General features: G+C 40.3%; 1 protein-coding gene across 3 annotated transcripts in view; it reads right to left on the minus strand.

The window, feature by feature from the left end:
• LOC127946413 (DNA polymerase alpha catalytic subunit) overlaps positions 1-19,096 on the minus strand; it is a 54,905-nt gene that overhangs the window by 9,730 nt on the left and 26,079 nt on the right. For 2 of the 3 annotated variants that reach the window (XM_052542968.1, XM_052542969.1), the window contains exons 8-12: positions 18,606-18,794; positions 16,585-16,766; positions 14,110-14,241; positions 5,405-5,517; positions 955-1,051 (exon numbers count right to left, since the gene is read on the minus strand). In XM_052542968.1, the coding sequence (XP_052398928.1) occupies positions 18,606-18,794 (189 nt within the window). In that variant the 3' untranslated portion in view covers positions 955-1,051; positions 5,405-5,517; positions 14,110-14,241; positions 16,585-16,766. Of the gene's footprint in view, positions 1-954; positions 1,052-3,220; positions 3,438-5,404; positions 5,518-14,109; positions 14,242-16,584; positions 16,767-18,605; positions 18,795-19,096 lie in introns of those variants that run through there. The other variant, XM_052542970.1, reaches the window with a different exon arrangement.

Genomic DNA, 19,096 nt, shown 5'->3' on the forward strand with positions numbered 1-19,096 from the left:
ATAAATGGAATAAAAAATTGTTTCTGAGAACAATTGCAAAGGGGGAATAAAAAGAATTATAAAAAAAAGAAAAAAAAAAAAAAGAGGAGGAGCACAGGAGGAGTAACATCGCCTGGTGAAAATCAGTGCTAGAGGGTTAAAATCACTCCTTCAGGAATTAGAGCCCCGGCTGCAGTGATGGGCAGTGTGGCTGACAGAATGCCACAGATTGGCCACAATTACTCACAGAAACAACAGTCGGGGAAAAAGTCAAGAAATAAAATTCCCAGGAGACGTCAAGTCTATAATCATGTTAGGCCCACTCAGCCTGCTCCATGTTCTGAGTGGTCATCTATTGATTACACATTATATTTATCTACGGCTCTCGCGCCCAGCTCAGAACCTCGTCGGCACATGTAAAAATAAATAAATGTATAAGTCTATTCCAAGAGGTCCTTTTTAATCAAGTGACATCAATCAAAAAGGATTGTGGGTAAGTAGCCATGACTCCGCTAGCAGCGGCCGTGAGCGGTCTGGATCCTCCAACGACCCGCTGAAAACATATGCTCCATGTCCCATTATTTATGAAGGGCTATCCTTTAGCCTTCTCTCCAATTACTTGCCCTATCATTTTCCAAAATCTAAAAACTGTTTTCAATCAACATAGCCAGGGCTATTACTGAGGGCCTACGGGATGAGAGGAGGCTCTCTCACTCACTCCCCTCTTCCTTCCAACTGATTGGACCGCTTTGCATTCCGCACCGCGCCGTTCCGTGATTGAATCCGTCGCCTGAATTACGGCTGTCGACTGGAGGAGCTGAGGATTCTTAACCCAACCTAGTGGCCGCCTCCAGCCGCTGTGAGGTATGTGTGTAAGTGCACGTAGAGACTGAAAAAGTGCTGGACGAGGGGTCCAGCATTTAGGGGTGATGTCTGAGAGCGAATTTCCAGGATAATTAATAATAAAAGCCTTACATCTATCCTCTCCTGACAGGACCTTGTTGACGGCGTACTCCCAGTCGAAGATGTATCTGTAGAAGCTCAGTTGGTTGTAGAGAGCTTTCTCTGAATACTAGAATGGAAAGGAAAAGATAAAACGGATTAAAACAGATATTACAACTTATAAGGTGATGACACGTACACAAAAACTCCCAGGTTATTCGTCAGGGAAACTAAAAACAGACGGGTTAACAAGATCTGTCAGAAGCTGGTCAAAGTACCAGGCTGAATGAATGCCAAAATCAATGGCTTTCACCACTTGCTTCCAGACAAAATGCTTGGTAAAACTGTGCATCATCATCACATGCATAACATATGGAAATTTAACTGGCGTTCGGCCATTTCCCCTGGCTCTTGACTGATTTCTTGTGAACTTTCGACAAGTTCAAATTTCATTGCACTGATTTTGAAAAGAATCACAAACCAAACCAATGCTACAATAAAATAAGTGCAACAATATTGGGAGAAAAGACTAAATTCAGTACACCCATGCGATCCAGCTACAGTTTAAATATGCACAGTGAAGCCAGCTACAATGAAACAAATAATGTTTGAATAATACAAAAATGATGGTAATCTCCAGGAAAAGGAGAAAGAATGGTTTTTAAATGATTTTACATTGAAGTTGTCAAGTTTTTAAGGCATTACATGGCCTGCCAATCAGCAAACCCATCAAAATCACTTAAAATAATGGATAATATTATAATTTACATTATATTGAAAAGCACAAGCTTGGTTTAGAGTTGCAAATTCTATTAGTGACCAGTTCACTGGGTGATAAGACATTTCTGTAAAACTGTACTTAAATTTCTCTGAATGGTATTAGTATATTATTTTGATATTTGCAATATTTTTAAGCAGTGGTTAGAGTTTTATGTTAATAGTTCCTCATACTCTAAATGTATAAATATGTATTAAGTGGAACAGTTTTAACAGTGCCATCAAATTAGGTATAAACAAATATATAAAATATATATATCAATATATAAAAATAAATTCTACTATTTTGGTAAAAACGAAAACAAAAAAACCCTAATGCTGAGGGCCCTTTGGCACTGTTTTATAAACACTGTGTACTGTATCAATGGGAGATTTTTCATAAAAATGTAAGACCTGCTCATTATAAAAAGTAAAACTATAACTTTAACATTCAAAGCTCTTTACCAATTCTTTACTGACACTGTGGTTGCTGATTATTCTTAGCATATTCAACTATATACCCTATAACTAAAAAAAGAGAAAAGGGAAAAACCAATTAGCTTAAATCATACTGATGTAGTTTAGTACTACATGTTATTGTCCCGGAGAAAATGAAAGGCTGAAGCATAATGAGACTGGTGCGGCTCAATCAGGGAAAGCTGGAGAATCACCTGTGTTAATTACAGCTGCGGAGACAGGTAGTGTTTGTCAAATATTCTCTACTGTCACAGACAAAGACAAACACACACGCTCAGTCAAACCCCGAGTTTGGAGTCACAGAACCTGCGAAATGGTCTGATTGGCCGAAAACAGTCAGTGTACTCCCTTACCTTCTCTCCTGACAAACGCAGGGAACAGTGTTTGGTTTGTAAATTTGGCTGTAATTACCGTTAGCCATGTGTCTAACTGCCAAAGGCGCACAGGTCGAACAACAGAATAAAAGAGAATGGAGAGAGAGAGAGAGAGAGAGAGAGAGAGACAGAGAGAGAGACAGAGAGAGAGAGAGAGAGATGTTCAGCTCTGAAATTAGCTCTTTCATAATAGTTTGTTTTGATAAGGCAGCGTGTGTGGATCTGATGAACAACTGTTGCTGTCAATTTGATTAGCCATTATACTTTTATGTTAATTGCTGTTATTGGGTCACAGTCTTTCTATGTCACCATAGAATCAGAGCGATGTGGGTGACGGAGGAGTTTAGCAAGGGCTCTCTTCTCAGCACAACGGCTTTTAATTGCCCTCTACAGCTTCCGATGAGCCCAGCAGCTGGTGACCCATAATGCACTGGCTGGTGCCTGTCGATTCAGCAATGCGGCCATAATGGAGCTCCTATAATCAGCGCCAGGTCGCCATGTGCGAGCGAAGGAGATCGTGAACTAAAACTGCAGTCCGAGAAATAAGTGGACGGACATGTGAGGCAGGGCCAGGATGAGCTTCACAGCTGTGCTGACAGGTGTCAAAAGGGGCGTGACCAAAGCACGTCAAACGTTATTGAATTTAACCCCCCCCCCCACCTTGCAAACAGAGGCCCCTCCCTTATGCAGCTTTGCTCGGCTCAATGCTTTGTTCCTGTACTGACACCATTTCAATTTTCTCCACAAATCTGCAGGATTTTCGGCACGAGTGACTGAGGAGCAAACCAGCTGTGAAATTGCCTCTCTCCTGAGACCCCCGCCTCATCTCCCCCTTCTTGATAGAGACATGGCAGCCAGTGCCATACCACCGAATCTTCGGTACAGCCCAAACGCAGCCTGCTGGAAGAGCTGGATGGAGGGGAAAAGAGAAAGTGTCAAGCGTAAGGCCTTATCCTATGACCAAAGGGGTGTAAAAATAAAGTAGTTACATTTAAAGACACTCAATGAAGATCAGTGGCCAAATATATGATGTGGATCGTTTAAAGACTCCTTATGGTCATGGTGCTTATATGTAGAGGATGTATAATATCCCTTTTGAGTAGAGCAGCAGAGAAAATGGCTACTCTTTCAATTCGCATAGGTCTGTGCAGCTGCAAAAGAGAGGACGCAAAAAAAAAAAGAAAAATCTCCAAACAGTTTTAATTGAGGCTTAACAAAAAAGGAAAAAAAACGTTCCAATCTGAGTTAATTTTAACGGGCTGAGCTGAAAAAGGAAGGCGATCGGCATCACAAGGTTTCATAATGAGTCAATATATGTAAATCTTTACAAGGCAAACACAGTGGGAAACAAAGACATTTAACTGAAGCGCCAGTTGATGTCTCCACTTTTTGTGCACATAATTTCTCCCCATTGAAAGGTATAATTGCCTGCTATTTGAAGATATTCATGCTCAATTTTTGAAATTAATTTCAATTGGGGGGAAATGTAGAAATGTCAGCTCCCGTGAAAGGGATTTGATTTCAATTATCCTTGCTCAAAGGACTGTGATTTCCAAATACACTTAAGCAAAATTATGACAAGAATTTTTGTTCCCAGAAATTCAGTGTTTAAAGAGCGATTAGACGATAAATGGACTGGCTTTGAATTGAAGTGAATGCGCCGGTTACCATCTGAAAGGCACTCAATTATCCCTGATTGCTCCTGTTATAATGTATCAAATAGAGATACCTGCTATTGCTGTAATTTGTGTGAAAATTAACATGCTGCAATTTCCACTAGAGGGGAAAAAAGGAAGCCCTAATGGGTGCCTGAACGTACATCAATAAAATGGAGAGGGAGAAAGAGAGAGACCGAGGGTGGGGGTGGTTAGAGAGATCTACAAGCGAGGGAAAGCAGCTGAAAAAGAAAAACGAAGAGAGAGATAGAGCCGGTGTAAAGAAAACAAGAGAGAGAGAGGGAAAAAAAATAATTTACTGAAAATATTACAAATTGCACCTGTGTACAACTCCATCAAATTACCGGCCAATAAGCTGAGGGTGCCTATTACGCTTCCATTTAATCTGGATACAATGGTAGTCAATGTCTCTGCGTCCGTGTAGACACCAGAGGAGATGCATTGCTGTCAGCCGAGCTGTTAAGCCCAGAACGACAGAGGGATGGTAGAGGGGTGACGAAGTTAATGTTTTATTCAGCCGGCAGTTTAAACTGCCATCTCACCAGGCAGAGCCGAGGACAGCTAAGTGGCTATGGTGACAAGAGAAATTGTCCTTTTGGGTTTCAACCTGTCGCCACAGAACTAGACGCAGAAATAAAGCACGAGGAGGAAGAAGGAATTAATGGGGGGTTTGTGTGTGTGTGTGTGTGTGTGTGTGTGTGTGTGGGGGGGTATTGGTACTGGATGAAAATGATAAAGACAGACAGACAGGGAGGGACAAAGACAGACACAAATTTTTGGAAGGGATGTCCCTCACTGTGTCTCTAAACCAAGCAAAGGTGCCTGAAGTGATCACATGATGAAGTACGAGTGAAAAACCCCACACACACTTATTTTTAGGCAGCGAGTCCAAGGCCAAGCCCAAATGGAGGCTGGTTCTTCTTATCAGAGGAGCCTTGTTAAGACAGGAAGCGAACCCACATCGTGTCACACAGGTCAGACAGGTCCGGTAATTTATAATGGATAGAAACACGGGTGGTGGATGAAAAAAAAAATATAAAATACACGGACAGGAAATTAAAAAAGTACACGGACAGGAAATAAAAGGCCTGGGCCAAGGCATGGGAGCACGTTCACAGGCTCCACAGCACCACCATCTGGACAAAGTGACTGTTTTTGTGTACAAAAAAAAACAAAAACAACAAACAAAGTGTCCAGTACCTCAGGCCTCAGTGTGGATCTGAGACAGGCTGGACAGATCCAGACCTCGAGAACGCAATTGGCAGCCGACGGGTTCGGTTCCGGTAGGCCTGATCCTCACACAGCAGCCAACCCTGTGTGTAGAGAGAAAGAAAACGATTCAAAAAGCTGATCGGCAGTTATGCATGTGTCTCTTCGTGGCTGCATCCCCCAGGACACGGGTCACTGGTGCTTTTGCCTGTTGGTGGGGCCGTGTGAGGCCTCAGCCTGCAGCAGATGCAGCTGCCCCCTGCTGACACTGCCTTTCCTGCCCCTGTTATTACAGCGGGGGCCAGGGGGTAATGCGGGTAATGCCCTGCTAATGACGGAGCACTAAATAAACCCCTAGTATCAGAGGAGCACCTGTCCCTGAAGCATTACCACCACCTACCCTACTATAGACTGGAGAAGGCTGGAAAAGGGAGAGAAAGGGGGTTATAGAAATACACAATAAAATAGGGTCTGGTAAAAAAAAAAAATGCTAAAATAAGAAAATATTAAAATTCAACATTAACGTTCAAACTTTGTAATTGTTTTTTTGGCGTTGAAATAATACTGTTATTCAGAGTGGACACATTTAAGAATTATAATGTTACAAATAATTATATTTGAAATATACTGTTCTCTTTCTGTCCAGAATTTTGAGAAAAATCATCACAGTTTCCAGAAAATTATTAAGCGACAACTGTTTTCAAATCAGCATACTGGAATGATTTATGAAAGACCATAAAGACCAGAGTAAGGGCTGCTGAAAATCAGCTTGGCAAATCAGAAAAAATAAAAAAATTCTAAAGATATTAAAATGGGAAAAATTTTAATTTAAAACTGTAGTATTTCACTATATTATTGTTGGTACTGAAGTTTTTAACAAATAACTGCAGCCTTAGTGAGCATAAGAATCATGAGCGCTTATTTAAAAAAAAACAAATTAATTCTTGCTGACTCCAAAGTTTTAAATCGTAGTGCAGAATGTAACAACAATTTTAAAGTATGTAGATTTTATTTATTCAATTCTGTTTAGATTTGATTCAAGTTATTCATTTTTCACCTCCTTTATTAATAAGGACATTACAGAAATGACAGGAATTGTTATGAAGAATAGGGTGGAACTGGATCAAGAAAATATTGCAAGCAAGATTTGAACCTGTTCATCCCACATGATCACCAGGACTCTACTTTACATAATTACATGTTCTAGGTGTTATTTCATGGTTTCTATTTCCTAATCTACAAGTATCTGTAGATAAAACTGTTCAGCGTATCGCACTGTTGTATCCAGAGATTAGTCTTTCATCCCACCTGTGCTGTCAAACCTGTTCATCCAACATGGGTTATTGTTCAGACCTCACGGGATTATCGGAATCAACAGCTTATTTTAACTTCTCAATTAATCTCATCTGGGTGGCATTTTGAGCTGATGTTATTTTTAGGTAATTAGCAATAAGCCCATGGGCTGAGGGAATCCCAGAGTGTGTAATTGAATCTGAACATATGTGAGCTGTTTGGCTTTCATTTTGAAGGGAGCGCTGGTGTTATCACCCCTCTGTTTGCCTTAACAGATCTTTTGTGCCTCTGGAGGCCCAAGACTAAACCAACAGTTCAGTTCCCATGGACTTAGCAAAAGACTGCATCTACAGGAACACACACAAGCCAACTGAAAAACACACAAGTATGTGATTGTTTTCAAACACAAAATTCAGCAGGGATGGCCATTAGAGACTTTGTCTTATGTACAGTGGCCTGATTTGATGAAAAAAGTGTGGGATGGAGACTTTTTGCCATTTCACCTATTTTCTGACCCACATTTCTTCATTCTAAATTAGTGCCCTTTAAAGGTGTATGTGACGGCATTGAGCTTGCATACTGTAATGATACGATCTCCATACTCATCGGGAAGAAGGAGGCGGAAACCGGTGCACAATCAAAACATTTTAATAATTGAAAAATAAACACAAAACGGCACACCAGCCCCCCTACGGACGACTGGTGCACATAAATAAAAACCAAAACATAAAATAATGTCCCAGGCCTGGTCCTCTCTCCTCCTTCACGGTCGTCGCTCCAGTTTTATATCCTTCCATCTCCTACGTGGGACTCGATACCGGCGGTGGGGCGCAGGTGCAGCTCATCTTCAATCACTACACCTGGCCTCACTCCTCGTTCCCACGCCTCTCGGCCCCGCCCCACTCGCCACATACATACAAAACAACGTGGCATTAAAAGTGTGTCTTAGTGTCAATGCACTCCATAAAAAGTTGGCCAGAAATAAAATGCAAGCACATTACATAGAGTCATATGATGCACTGATTTTTTCTGAATCAGGCTGATCCAATAATAAATATATATCGGCCAGCATCGGCCTCTTATGCTCACCAATAACCAGTGTTGGTCATCTTACTTTAAAAAAGTAATTAGTTACAGTTACAAATTACTTCTCCCAAAATGTAAATGAGTTAGTAACAGTAAAAGTAAAAGTAATTAGTTACTCAGCAAAGTAACTGTGACGTTATTTTTTATGTTCTATAACGTTATTAAATCCTATAACATCTTTAATATATAAGATGTATATATTAATTGATTGAAGAATAAAAACACTTATTTTAGAAAATGTTGTATTTATTTGAACTCAATAGATTGCAGCCTGCCATATGATATGCATAGAAATAAAAACATATAAACAATAAATATTGAAAATAAAATTCAAGTACAAAATTAAGACAAACAAATGTAAACTTGGGTAAAAAGAAACAAAGGGAAACCTGGCCATTAGTGCAAATCTCTGTAACTGTATATTAGGCCTAAAGTTACTGCACAATAAATAGAACACTATCCAACTCATGGTTCGTTCACACCAGACGTGAATAGAGCGTCTGGTGCGAGTGATTTCAATGTTAAGTCAATGCAAAGGCGCGAATAGACAACCTGAGTTTAAAACAACTACATTCTCGCGTGAAATACTTTTAAAACTACATTTCATGACATGATAACAGTAATATTTAGAAAATTATCCGAATAAAAATGGTGGTTGAAAATCTGTTAATCTGTCTGTTAATTTTACGCACGAATATAGGGTATGAACTCAAAATGTTCAAGCGTTTAACTACTCGCGAATAGCGCGATTTATTCGCTCAAGTCCCGTCTGATGTGAACTAGAGCTGCAACTAACGATTATTTTTTCTGTCGACTAATCTAACGATTATTTTTATTACAATAAATAATTAATCTAATGTTCTTTTTTTAATTAGCTAATGAATCCTTTGGATAACTTTAGAAAAAAAATTTAAGTACAACTTCTAATATAATATTTCAACCTTTATTTATTTTCAACCTATGTGGTTGAAGCTTTTACAGTATAAAATAAATAAGAGGCAAAGAAAATTATTTTACTATGGTAAATATGAGCTTATGATAGCGTTTATAATTAAACCACAGTAGCCATAAATTTACAGTTGTCTGAGACGTCATGAAATGTTCTTTAGCATCACAAACCATAAAATGTAGTCAGGGTTCTGCTATGGTTTAGCATGGTTTCCGGAGATCTGGAGCTGATTCGGGGTAGCTCGGTGGTTTGGGACTGTTGTCTCGCGGCGCGCTGTCTTTTAAGGGGCTGTTCACATATCACGTCTTTAGCAGGCTCAAGTTGGTTATTTCCAATGTAGGCGCGCGATAAGCGGAAAAACGCGATAATGGAAGCGACGCGACGCACTCGTTTTTTCCAGGTGCGTCCGCACTGCATTGAGTTAAAAACACCAAAATTTTTCAGAATGCCGCAAGCGCAAAAATATCAGACGCCATTATCGCTCACACCAACTTGTGTTTATTGGTTGTCAGAGCGTGCAGTGAGACAGCGTGAGCACCCAGTCAATCATCATTGAATTTGCAACGGTGTCAGACAGCTGATGTGTAGCCACTAGCCAAAGCATGATACCTCGCGCCTTATTCAACCAAATGTAGTAACGTGACGCTTTACATTCTCAGTAAAGACAACGGCGTTGAAACGATGGGAAAAGTAATTAATTAGATTACTCCGTTACTGAAAATTAAACTCCGTTAGTAACGGCGTTATACTTAAACGCCGTTACTCCCAACACTGCCAATAACTGTTGTTTATTTGAATATATTTTAAAATGGAATTTATTGTCAATGTCAAATCTGCATTTTAGCAGCCATTCCTTTAGTCACTACAGAAACCGTTCTAATACACTGATTTGGTGCTCAAGAACAATTTCTTATTTTTAATCAACGTAAAACCGTGACATACTCTTGGTGCCTTCCAGTCTTCTCTGGAAATGTATGGATGCGCTGCTCACCTGTGGATGCTTCGAACATTCTAAGAATCTTCCAAGAACATATCAGAGGAACAATTCACTCAATATAAACTAGAAACAACATGCACAGACAAAATACTCTAAACCATGTGAAAAAAACACAACCTGCTTATTTTATAGGCAGACTGTGTTTGCATCTTCATTGTAACCAAGAAATGGAGGACGGGCAGAAAAAAAGAAGAAAATCAGGGAGCAAAAGAGAGAAAAAACATCTAATTGAAACACAGAGAGCTTGCTCTGTGATAGAGAGAGGCAGGATAAAGCCTCATAATTGCATAATTATACCAGTCGATACCTGACACTGCGAATACAGCCACTTCTTCAGCCGTCAAATGAGTTCCACATAATTTAACCAAACACTGGGGCCCACAGATCAGTGCAAGCTACCGGAAAAACGTTCTCGCTCTCCTCCTTTCTTTCTCGCTTTCACAATTTCACTGTCGCATCTGTACCTGTGGGTCTTTTTCTAGAGCGGTTTCACCCAGAGTATTTCGGTTCACCTCTGACTACAATTAGAACTTAGCACTTAAGGTTTCATATATCTGTGTCAGGTTTGTAAGGAGATGTGTGCTTTCTTAACCATTTTGAATGAGAAAGAAAGCTTGAGCTTTCTCTTCAACACCTAATGCGGGAAAGCAAACAATATTTTTACAATTTCCAATGAAAATGATGCAAAAACATGCAATGTTATGTTGCTAGAGAGTTGCTATGCAGCTATAAAGGCGTTATAAAAGGTCATTGGTGCACTGCAATGTGGTTGCTACTGTAATATGGGTCAATATTACAGTGTTGCTTACCTGCCTATACCCAAGTCTCTATGATATTCTGCTACATAGGGGTGCATAATTAATCAAAATAATACCATAATTGCAACGTGGCTTAGTGCGATTAACGAACTGTGTTTCAGAGTGAAGAGTGACATGTTCTTATAAACTGAGTCATGAGCAGCTCATGATCCAGTTTTTTTCAGTGTCTCAGAGCGGCTCGGTTCACGACATGTCAACCATCTTCTCAGACTTGATATGAGAAGTGCTTATAAACCAAGCTGTTGTCAAAACAAATAAATTAAAGCTTTAAAGTCTCCCTGTGTTTTCCCACCACAATAAAAGCGTGGTTTTAACATTTAAAATTAAAGAAATGAAGACTAAATATACAACTATTGTTAATATTCTTTTTGTATAAATATTAAATATTTCCAACTTTTTTGTGAAATATTACAATATACATACTTCTTATTTACTTAATTGTATCAGAAAAATAAAAAATAAAATAAAAATAAATAAAAAAAATTCAGTTTGAAAACCATTTAACCCTTCTGATTGCTAGATATGGTAAATGCAAGCCTTGTTTAAATGCAAAAATTGTAAATGTAAAAAGTATGTAAAAGTAAAAAAAAAAAAATTATTTGACTTATTTTCGTACACATCTCAAACCATGCTTAATGAATTGCATGCTGAAGAAACAGCAATAGAGAGGTGTGCCTTAGCAGGCACCCCTAAATGAAGGAATTTTGTCATCCAAACACCCATATATCCACCAACCTCATCGCACACAACCCCTCTCTGATGCCCTTAATCCAGAGCTGCCCCTTTTACTCAAGAAAAAAGCTGCGATTACAGGCGGTTTGGTGCAAAAAAGAGCCCAAGACAACAGCCTCTTACAGGCTTTGTGCCTTGGTAATCAACAGCTGTACATTCACACAGCGGCTGCGGAGCCCGAGAGCAGCTGAATGGACTCAAATGCGTCCACTTTGTACATCTCTGCTTTAATCAAGCCTTTTCTATTCAGCAATCTGACCTTTTGTTCAAAACAGGATTATCACCTTTTTTTATTTATTTCAGTAACCCCCCAGCACAACCACCAGCATCACATCCCCAAGCCAGTTACCAAAGGCGAAGCACATGACGAACATAATTGCAATAATTTGTTAAACGCCATGGCAACCCACATTAGAATGGGGTAAATACGGGGGGTGCCACTTTGTGCCACGCTCTCATTTTGCAGAAGACTCCAGGAGTCAGAACGGATGACAAGGAAGGTGGGGGGGTGAAGAAAGGGGGAAGGGAAGGAGACGAGAGGAAAGCATATTTGCTTTGTCTCTAAAGGGTGGTTTTATTGGTAATGGTGGTGGGCTGAAGGTGGAGGTGGCAGTGATTTCTTTCATGATTAATGCCTCGCCGGTGTTCTGTAGGAAACTTAACAAACACCGCTGACTTCCAATCAGTAACCATGTAAGCCGCGAGTCCTCCCTCACGCAGCCAGGCTTTCTCCCTCTATCTCTGCGAACAAACAACCCTATTTGAGCTCTCCCCTCAGCTGAAAGGAATCCTTAATTACACAATATCAGCCTCTTCATTGCTCCTAGTGTGGGAGGGGACAGCTGAGCTGTGTCCACTGAAGACTGGCCTGAGCGAGGAGGTGGGGGCCGCATTCACTACCAGCAGCTGTTTCACACATACTGACAAAAGAGCCTACAGGCACCGTCCCAACGAGGGAGGTTGCTACATTCAGGCCACTAATTGATTTTTGTGCACTGCACTGTGGGAGAATATTCCCCCGCAACTTACAAGTCGGATTCATGAGTTTCCTACATTCCAGAACTTCCCAGTTCGGCTAGAGAGTTCCAGAATCTGGCTCACTTGTCCCGACACGCGGCATGCAGTGGTTAGGGTTGTCGATCAAAACTCTCAGCTGGGAAATTAGATACACAGACGTATGCACGCTCTTAACATTGGCCCAATATCTACACACTTGTCACATCGCCAGGGCCTGTGCAAAGATGTCTGTGCAGAGACACTGCGAGTGCACACAAAATTAAACCCATTTGTGACGCAGCGGGAGGGGGACGGTAGCAATGCTCAAAAGGCGAAAGACCGCATCTGAAATACAACAAAGACAGGAAATAAACAAACAGCATGAGGAAGGTGAGCTCAAATTAACCCACGTTAGGTGCTCACGGAGTGGCTGGGTGGAGAAATGTGAATGTTGCAACGATTGCTGCGATCAGATCATTTAAGACCAACTCATTAGGCAGGCAGCTAATTCAAGTAGAGGATAAAGCATCTTGGAGAATAAGTGTGATGATGTGTACTTGTAATGTAATTATATAAAACACATTTGAAGGGAGGACTCGAGTCCGACCCGACACTCCATTCTCTGGACTCGACTTGGTCTCGCGGACTGATGACTCGTACTTGGAATCGGACTCGAGGATTTATAAAATCGTACTTGAGCATTCATCACAACTAAAAATGTTATTAAAAAAATATATAATGTGTTACACTTTTCCTGTTTCGTGCCCAAGACCGGCCGTGATCTATTGGTTAGTTCTTGTCAAATAACCCGTGGTGTGCTTGCGGCATTCTGAAAAGTTTGTTTTTAACTCAATCCGGTGCGGACGCACCTGGAAAAAACGAGCGCGTCGCTTCCAATATGAGCGCGCATACCGTGCGCCTACATTGGAAATTACGAACTTGAGCGCGCAAAAGACGCGATATGTGAACGGCCCTTGACCAGTCGCGTGCCGTCACACACACCCATTCACTTGAACACATACAAATCGCACTCAGGCTAAATCACTCGGTCACTCACACACAAACGCTCTCTCTCTCACACAAACCCACACACTCTCTCTCTCCCTCTCTCTCTCTCTCGGCATATCGTATTGATTTTTATGTTTTAAGTACATTTAAAATACAGTGTCCTTTAAAATGCACATTTCTTTTTTCACCGAGTGTATTTCTGTAATAAAGTGTTAAACGATTAGTTCACACAAAAATGAAAATGTCCTAATCATTTACTCCTCTCAATGCCATCCAGGATATCCATGGCGTTTTTTCTTAAATTATGTTTTTTAAGGAAAACATTTCAGGATGTTTTCTTCATAAATTGGACTTCAATGTCTACCAACTCAGTTGGTTGCTATGGTTTCCTCAAAAAAAAAAAAAAAAAATTCCAATACGGGTCTCGAGACTCTACTCGGACTCGAACTCTGGTAATGGTGACTCGACTTGGACTCTTCTTTGGTGACTCGGACTCGGACTCGAACACTGAGACTCGAGACTCGACTCGGACTCGATGGTTGGTGACTCGACTACAACACTGGATGTATGCTGGCTATTATTTTGAGTACTGGGTCTACTGATAGATTGGTATCAAAATAATACTAATAATAATAATAATAATAACAACAACAACACATCTGGTGTGGATTTTCTCCAGCGATTTGAAAAACTGTAGTGCAAATAGGTATTTATTAGTTAAGACTACTTATTATGAAACACCTTATCCACTACACCTCTAGTGGCCAATCTAACACACATAAGTGGTGCATTACAATAATAATTTATCCATACTCACACTGTAGTATCTCCTGATGTGGCGCCGAATGTCCAGTAGCAGTTTGTTGCTAATTTGGATAGGATGCTCAACAGGGCTGCTCCGACAAGGGATATGGCAGCAATTCTTCAGGCTGGGCTGTAAGGAGCTCCCCTGGAAACAAACAAATACACTTTTAACACAGCATTTGATCACGACACAGGCACACACACACAAAACATAATCAGGGCATTTATCCTGTTGACTGGCATTGCCCAAAGAAGCTTTTAAAGGCTATTAGACCTGACCTATTAGACATTCAAACATACTAAAATATACTGTGAATGCCCTCAGACCAAGGCTCTAGGTTATCCAGGTTTGGGAAAAGAAACACACAGGAGCAAAAATGGCACTGCATTAAGCTCGCAGCTGTGTATCTGGGTGACAGCAAGTAACAAATGCCATACTGCGCAGATGATTTGCAAGCTTTGCCAGCTTTTCTACATCTAAAAGGCCCCAGACCTCCCATTGAGAAACAGTGGCAACAATTGTAGTTAAACAGTGGATAAAAACTACTGTAGCCTGATATCCCTTCAATTTAACCTCATACGGGCACTAGCAGAGCTGTTGATGGTGTTCATTATGCCTCAAATAAGCTGAAGGAGCATGTGTGTGTGTGTGTGTGGCTAATGCGTCAGCGCAGTTGCTCGAGCTCACAGTCTCACACAAACACATCACTCTTGCTTTTATGGCACGGCGGTGGCGAAGCGCCATTCAATTCACTATCCGGTAGTCGCTGCGAGCCATTAGCGGTTTTATGATCTTTACATCTCTCACTGAGCGCCACTTTAAGGGGGAACCATGTGTCTATGCAAATACAGTCTCTTATATCATCTGTTTGCATTCCTGTTGTCCTCCTGCCTCTCTCCATGGCCAGCTCTGATAAGAGAACGATCTTGCTGTGACTGTGAGTCAAGGCTGTTCTTACAAGCCTTCCTTTCATCAGTGCACTCCCTATAACCAGAGCTCCCCTATATTCCTGTAGTCCTAATTATTAGATACCTTATCAGTAGTATATATAACAAGCGTATTTATTCATCAACATAACATACACGTGGTACCACATGCTTTAAGGTGTACACTGGATATGGATTTGTAAAAATGCCATTAGAGCTTAGAGCAGATGGCATACTGAATTTATTTGAAAACAAGGCTGTGAGAGATAGAAGTATAGTCTGTTCATTGGCTTCAGTGTTTCCTGGGTACTATTCACAAGTGCCGCTGTTTCGCAGATGAATCTGCAACAAAATGGTTAAATATTTATAAATGAGCACTAGGGGTGGCTAGATGAGCTATTTGGTCACTGAACCAATAGATATAACCAGTTCGAACTGAACAGAGAAACGTTAAAATACTGTAATAAACAAAAAAAAAACAAAACAAAAAAAAAGATAAATCTCTGCGACAGAGTTTCAATGTTTTTGTTGTATTGTAAATTACTAAATTTAGATTTAAATGTAATATAATTTTAGATTTTGGCCTGTCTAATATTCATGAGCATCTCTTCTGATTGTTTTCTTTCTGAGTGTTGTTGTTGCTCAGCAATTTTATGGATGCGATGTTGTCTGGGGGTTTGTCAAAAGGAGAGTGGGACGGTGGGTGGTGCTCGGGGTTGTGACTGAAGGCAGTGACTGCAATTCTGACGTCAACTTTTTACAAAAGTCACAATGGTTTGTGAAAAATCACAGCTACTTTATGCAGGCTGTGTTGAAACTAATATGGTAGATAATAGCCCCTAGACTTCAGTTATCATTAAAAAAGCCAGGAAACTTCAGTTTTGACAATGTGGGACCTTTAAAAAAAAAAAAACTTTCACACACACTCTAAAACCCATGTCAGTTTAAATAAGGTGTTTACCCTGATTAAAGTCCATAAGGAGTTGTAACACGTTTGAGTTACAGTGCACATAATGCTTCCAGTTTTTCCCAGAATTCTTAGCTTTCCCTGGCTGAAGCGTGCAAAATCTCCAAATAGCTAGGAGGACAGAGATCAGCCCAGTGGAGAGGAGGTCAATGTCACTTTTTATGAGTTTTGGACAAGAGAAAGCTGTGTGTGAGCGTATGTGTGTGTGCGGACCCTTAATTAGAGGCAGATTACACATGCTCCTCTAGCCCCCGCTGACCTCGGCCTGGAGTATGACGGACATCCTGTGTACTGAAAAGCTCCAGGAATATACCCCTGCAAAACCTCTCTCCCCCTGCCCAGCTCTGCCAAGCCTCTATAAATAAAGTGTGTGCCTCTGAAATTAATAGGCCGGTAAAAGCCTGAAGCAGAGGAAGTAATCACCTGCGCGGCTCAAATTTATTGTTACCTGTCATTACACAATATTTAACAGGAAGTTAAGGTAGGACGCAATTGAACGGTGAGAAATGCATGAATCGGGATGGACTGTTTGGCATTTTGCTTTGATAAGATTAAGTCTGCTAATGGATGTGAATATGAGGGCTGATAACTTACCGCCCCTTCAAACACGTTGTCGTAGATGTTTTCGGTTCCACAGTCAGGGCAAGTGAAAGTAAACCTCTCGCAATCACGGTAGCGCTCTTCATCAGTGAGCTGGGCCGGAGCACCCAGGAAGTTGTCCCCTTTATCCTCACGTTGCTGCTGCTGTTGAGCTCGAAAGTGACTTGGGTCAAGCCCTGGACAAGTAGAAAAGTTCAAGTTACAAATCTCTCTTTTTTATTTAACTATAAACTCCATATTTAGCATCAAATAGCAAAAGTAAATAACTATGAAAAGTGTTGCTGTGGCTCAGTGGTAGAGCATTGCCAGGGAACACGTTAGGGTAAAGAATGAAAGCCTGAATGCATTAAGTCGTTTTGGACAAAAGCATCTGCTAAATGCATTAATTTAATTTAATTTATAAATTTAAACAAACTTGCACTGCTGACTTCTTTTTGTATTTAAGATGTTCTAGGTGGAAACATATTTCTTGCATGTTGGTGACAAAGCCATGCAGACTCAGACTTCCCCACTTCCCCACGGTTTATTTATAGACAGTGGAAAGACAGTGTTGGAAAGAGGGGTAAAGTTAAAAGCTGAAAGAGGATAGAGGGACAGAATCAAAGAGAAGATGGCACGGCTGCAGGAGGCAAGAGGAGGTAGACTAGCAAATGATGAGAATAAACTGGAAACATAATAAGGGGAAAGAGGAGGGGTTGAGAAAGCGCAGCTATCCGATTTTTCCCAGGCAGCTGAGATCATCAAATCATTAAGAGACAGCAGCTGAATCTCCATTTAATCCCCCCAGGTGACACTGAACACTACTAGAGCACGGAAAAACAGCCTACGTCCCCCTGGGTAATTTGGCTAAGTGAATAAATGAGCACATAAGTAAGTGTTGACTATGAGACTTCAAGGATTAACCGCCGTCTCTGAAGATCCAAACCCACTGACGGCCGAGTGCTGCTGCCATCTACAGGTAAACATGTGGCATGTCACACACACACTCACACACACACACACATCTGAGGCCAAGTGAACAACCTGGTGCCTGAACTGTAGTTAGGAATGGACACAAATGTATCGTGAGACTGTTTTACATAACTATGTAAGAAGCGGTTGTTGGGATATTCTGAACGTGAAGGTGGCGTAAATGTGTTGCTAATCGTTAATGTGATCTAGATGTTTTTGCAAGATTCAGCCTTAAGTATTTCAGGAAACCAACGACTTGTTCTGGTGACACGGTGGATAGATTGAATTAGTGTCCGAGTTTTGGACCCACTACCAGGGACTGTGGCAGGGTTCATACACTTTTTAAAGAAACTGAATTTCCATCTGGGGGGTAAATGGGATCTCAGCTGCTAAGCCATTTGTAAATTTAATGTTTCTGGCTTCGGGTGTCATTCGCATTAGCAGTACAAAACAGCTTGTTTTGCTGATTGATATTGCAAACTGGTGTCTCTTACCATTTTATTTTAATGCATTATCTTAATTATGAACACACTGATTTGTAGTGCAGTTTTACAATTTACTACACTTTGTTATTCTTCTCATTATTTCCCTACCATGGAAAATGAACCGAAAGTCTCACACATTCACAGAAAATGGCTTACTTTCACACTGAAAAATAATGTGGATATAATTGATATTATTAAATGGTACAAAATGAATACGTTTAGAATGCATCTAAGCATATAACCTTAATCAAAAAAAGAGAATAAAAGAATAAAATAGGTTATAAATTAAAATTAATTAATGGTTTGTTTTCAACTGAAAATGTCAGTTAAATTATGTTCAGACTTAATTTTTATCAAAAAAAAAAAAAAAAGTCAAAAAAAAATTTATGTAAATGTATCCAAACCAAGTATGTTCAGATGTGATTAGATGTCAAAGTTTACAGTGAGGTGAAAAAACTTGAATGAATATTGGAATATAGGCAGCTCTATTTTATTAAAAAAAAAAAAAAAAAAGAGGGAAATTCAGATGTCTTTTCTGGCAAAAATACAGGGAATACTGATCCAGACAGACAGTCTCACCTAGCCATGTGGCAATAAGCACTGCATCAATGCCTTCAATAGGCTCACAGATTCGGCCCACCACAGGGTGCACCTGCTGGGACAGGTAATACTGTGTGTCCAGGCTGAGTCCCGGCTGTTTTTCTGTAGCTGTTGGACGTGGGGGAGACTCTTCTTGTCAGGGTGGTCCTGAGGATCCTTCGTCAGTGACTGAAAGGAAAAAACAAAAACAAAAAACTTATTCCCTTGAACAAACTTCAAGAGACACCCATGAAATATTGTATGTATCATTGTTGTCACCTGTTACCATTTATCATTGGCACAACCATTTTAGATATATTACACTGACAATAATAAAATTTTTTACATTAACAGCAAATTAGAATGCTTTCTGAAGTATCGTGTGACTCTAAAGACTGACTGGAGTAATGATAAAATGTCAGCTTTGCCATCAAAGATATATATATATCTTTTTTACATTTAACAGTATATATATATATATATATATATAT

The sequence above is a fragment of the Carassius gibelio genome, chromosome A24 (genome assembly GCF_023724105.1).
Source record: "Carassius gibelio isolate Cgi1373 ecotype wild population from Czech Republic chromosome A24, carGib1.2-hapl.c, whole genome shotgun sequence".
NCBI classification, from domain to species: Eukaryota; Metazoa; Chordata; class Actinopteri; order Cypriniformes; family Cyprinidae; genus Carassius; species Carassius gibelio.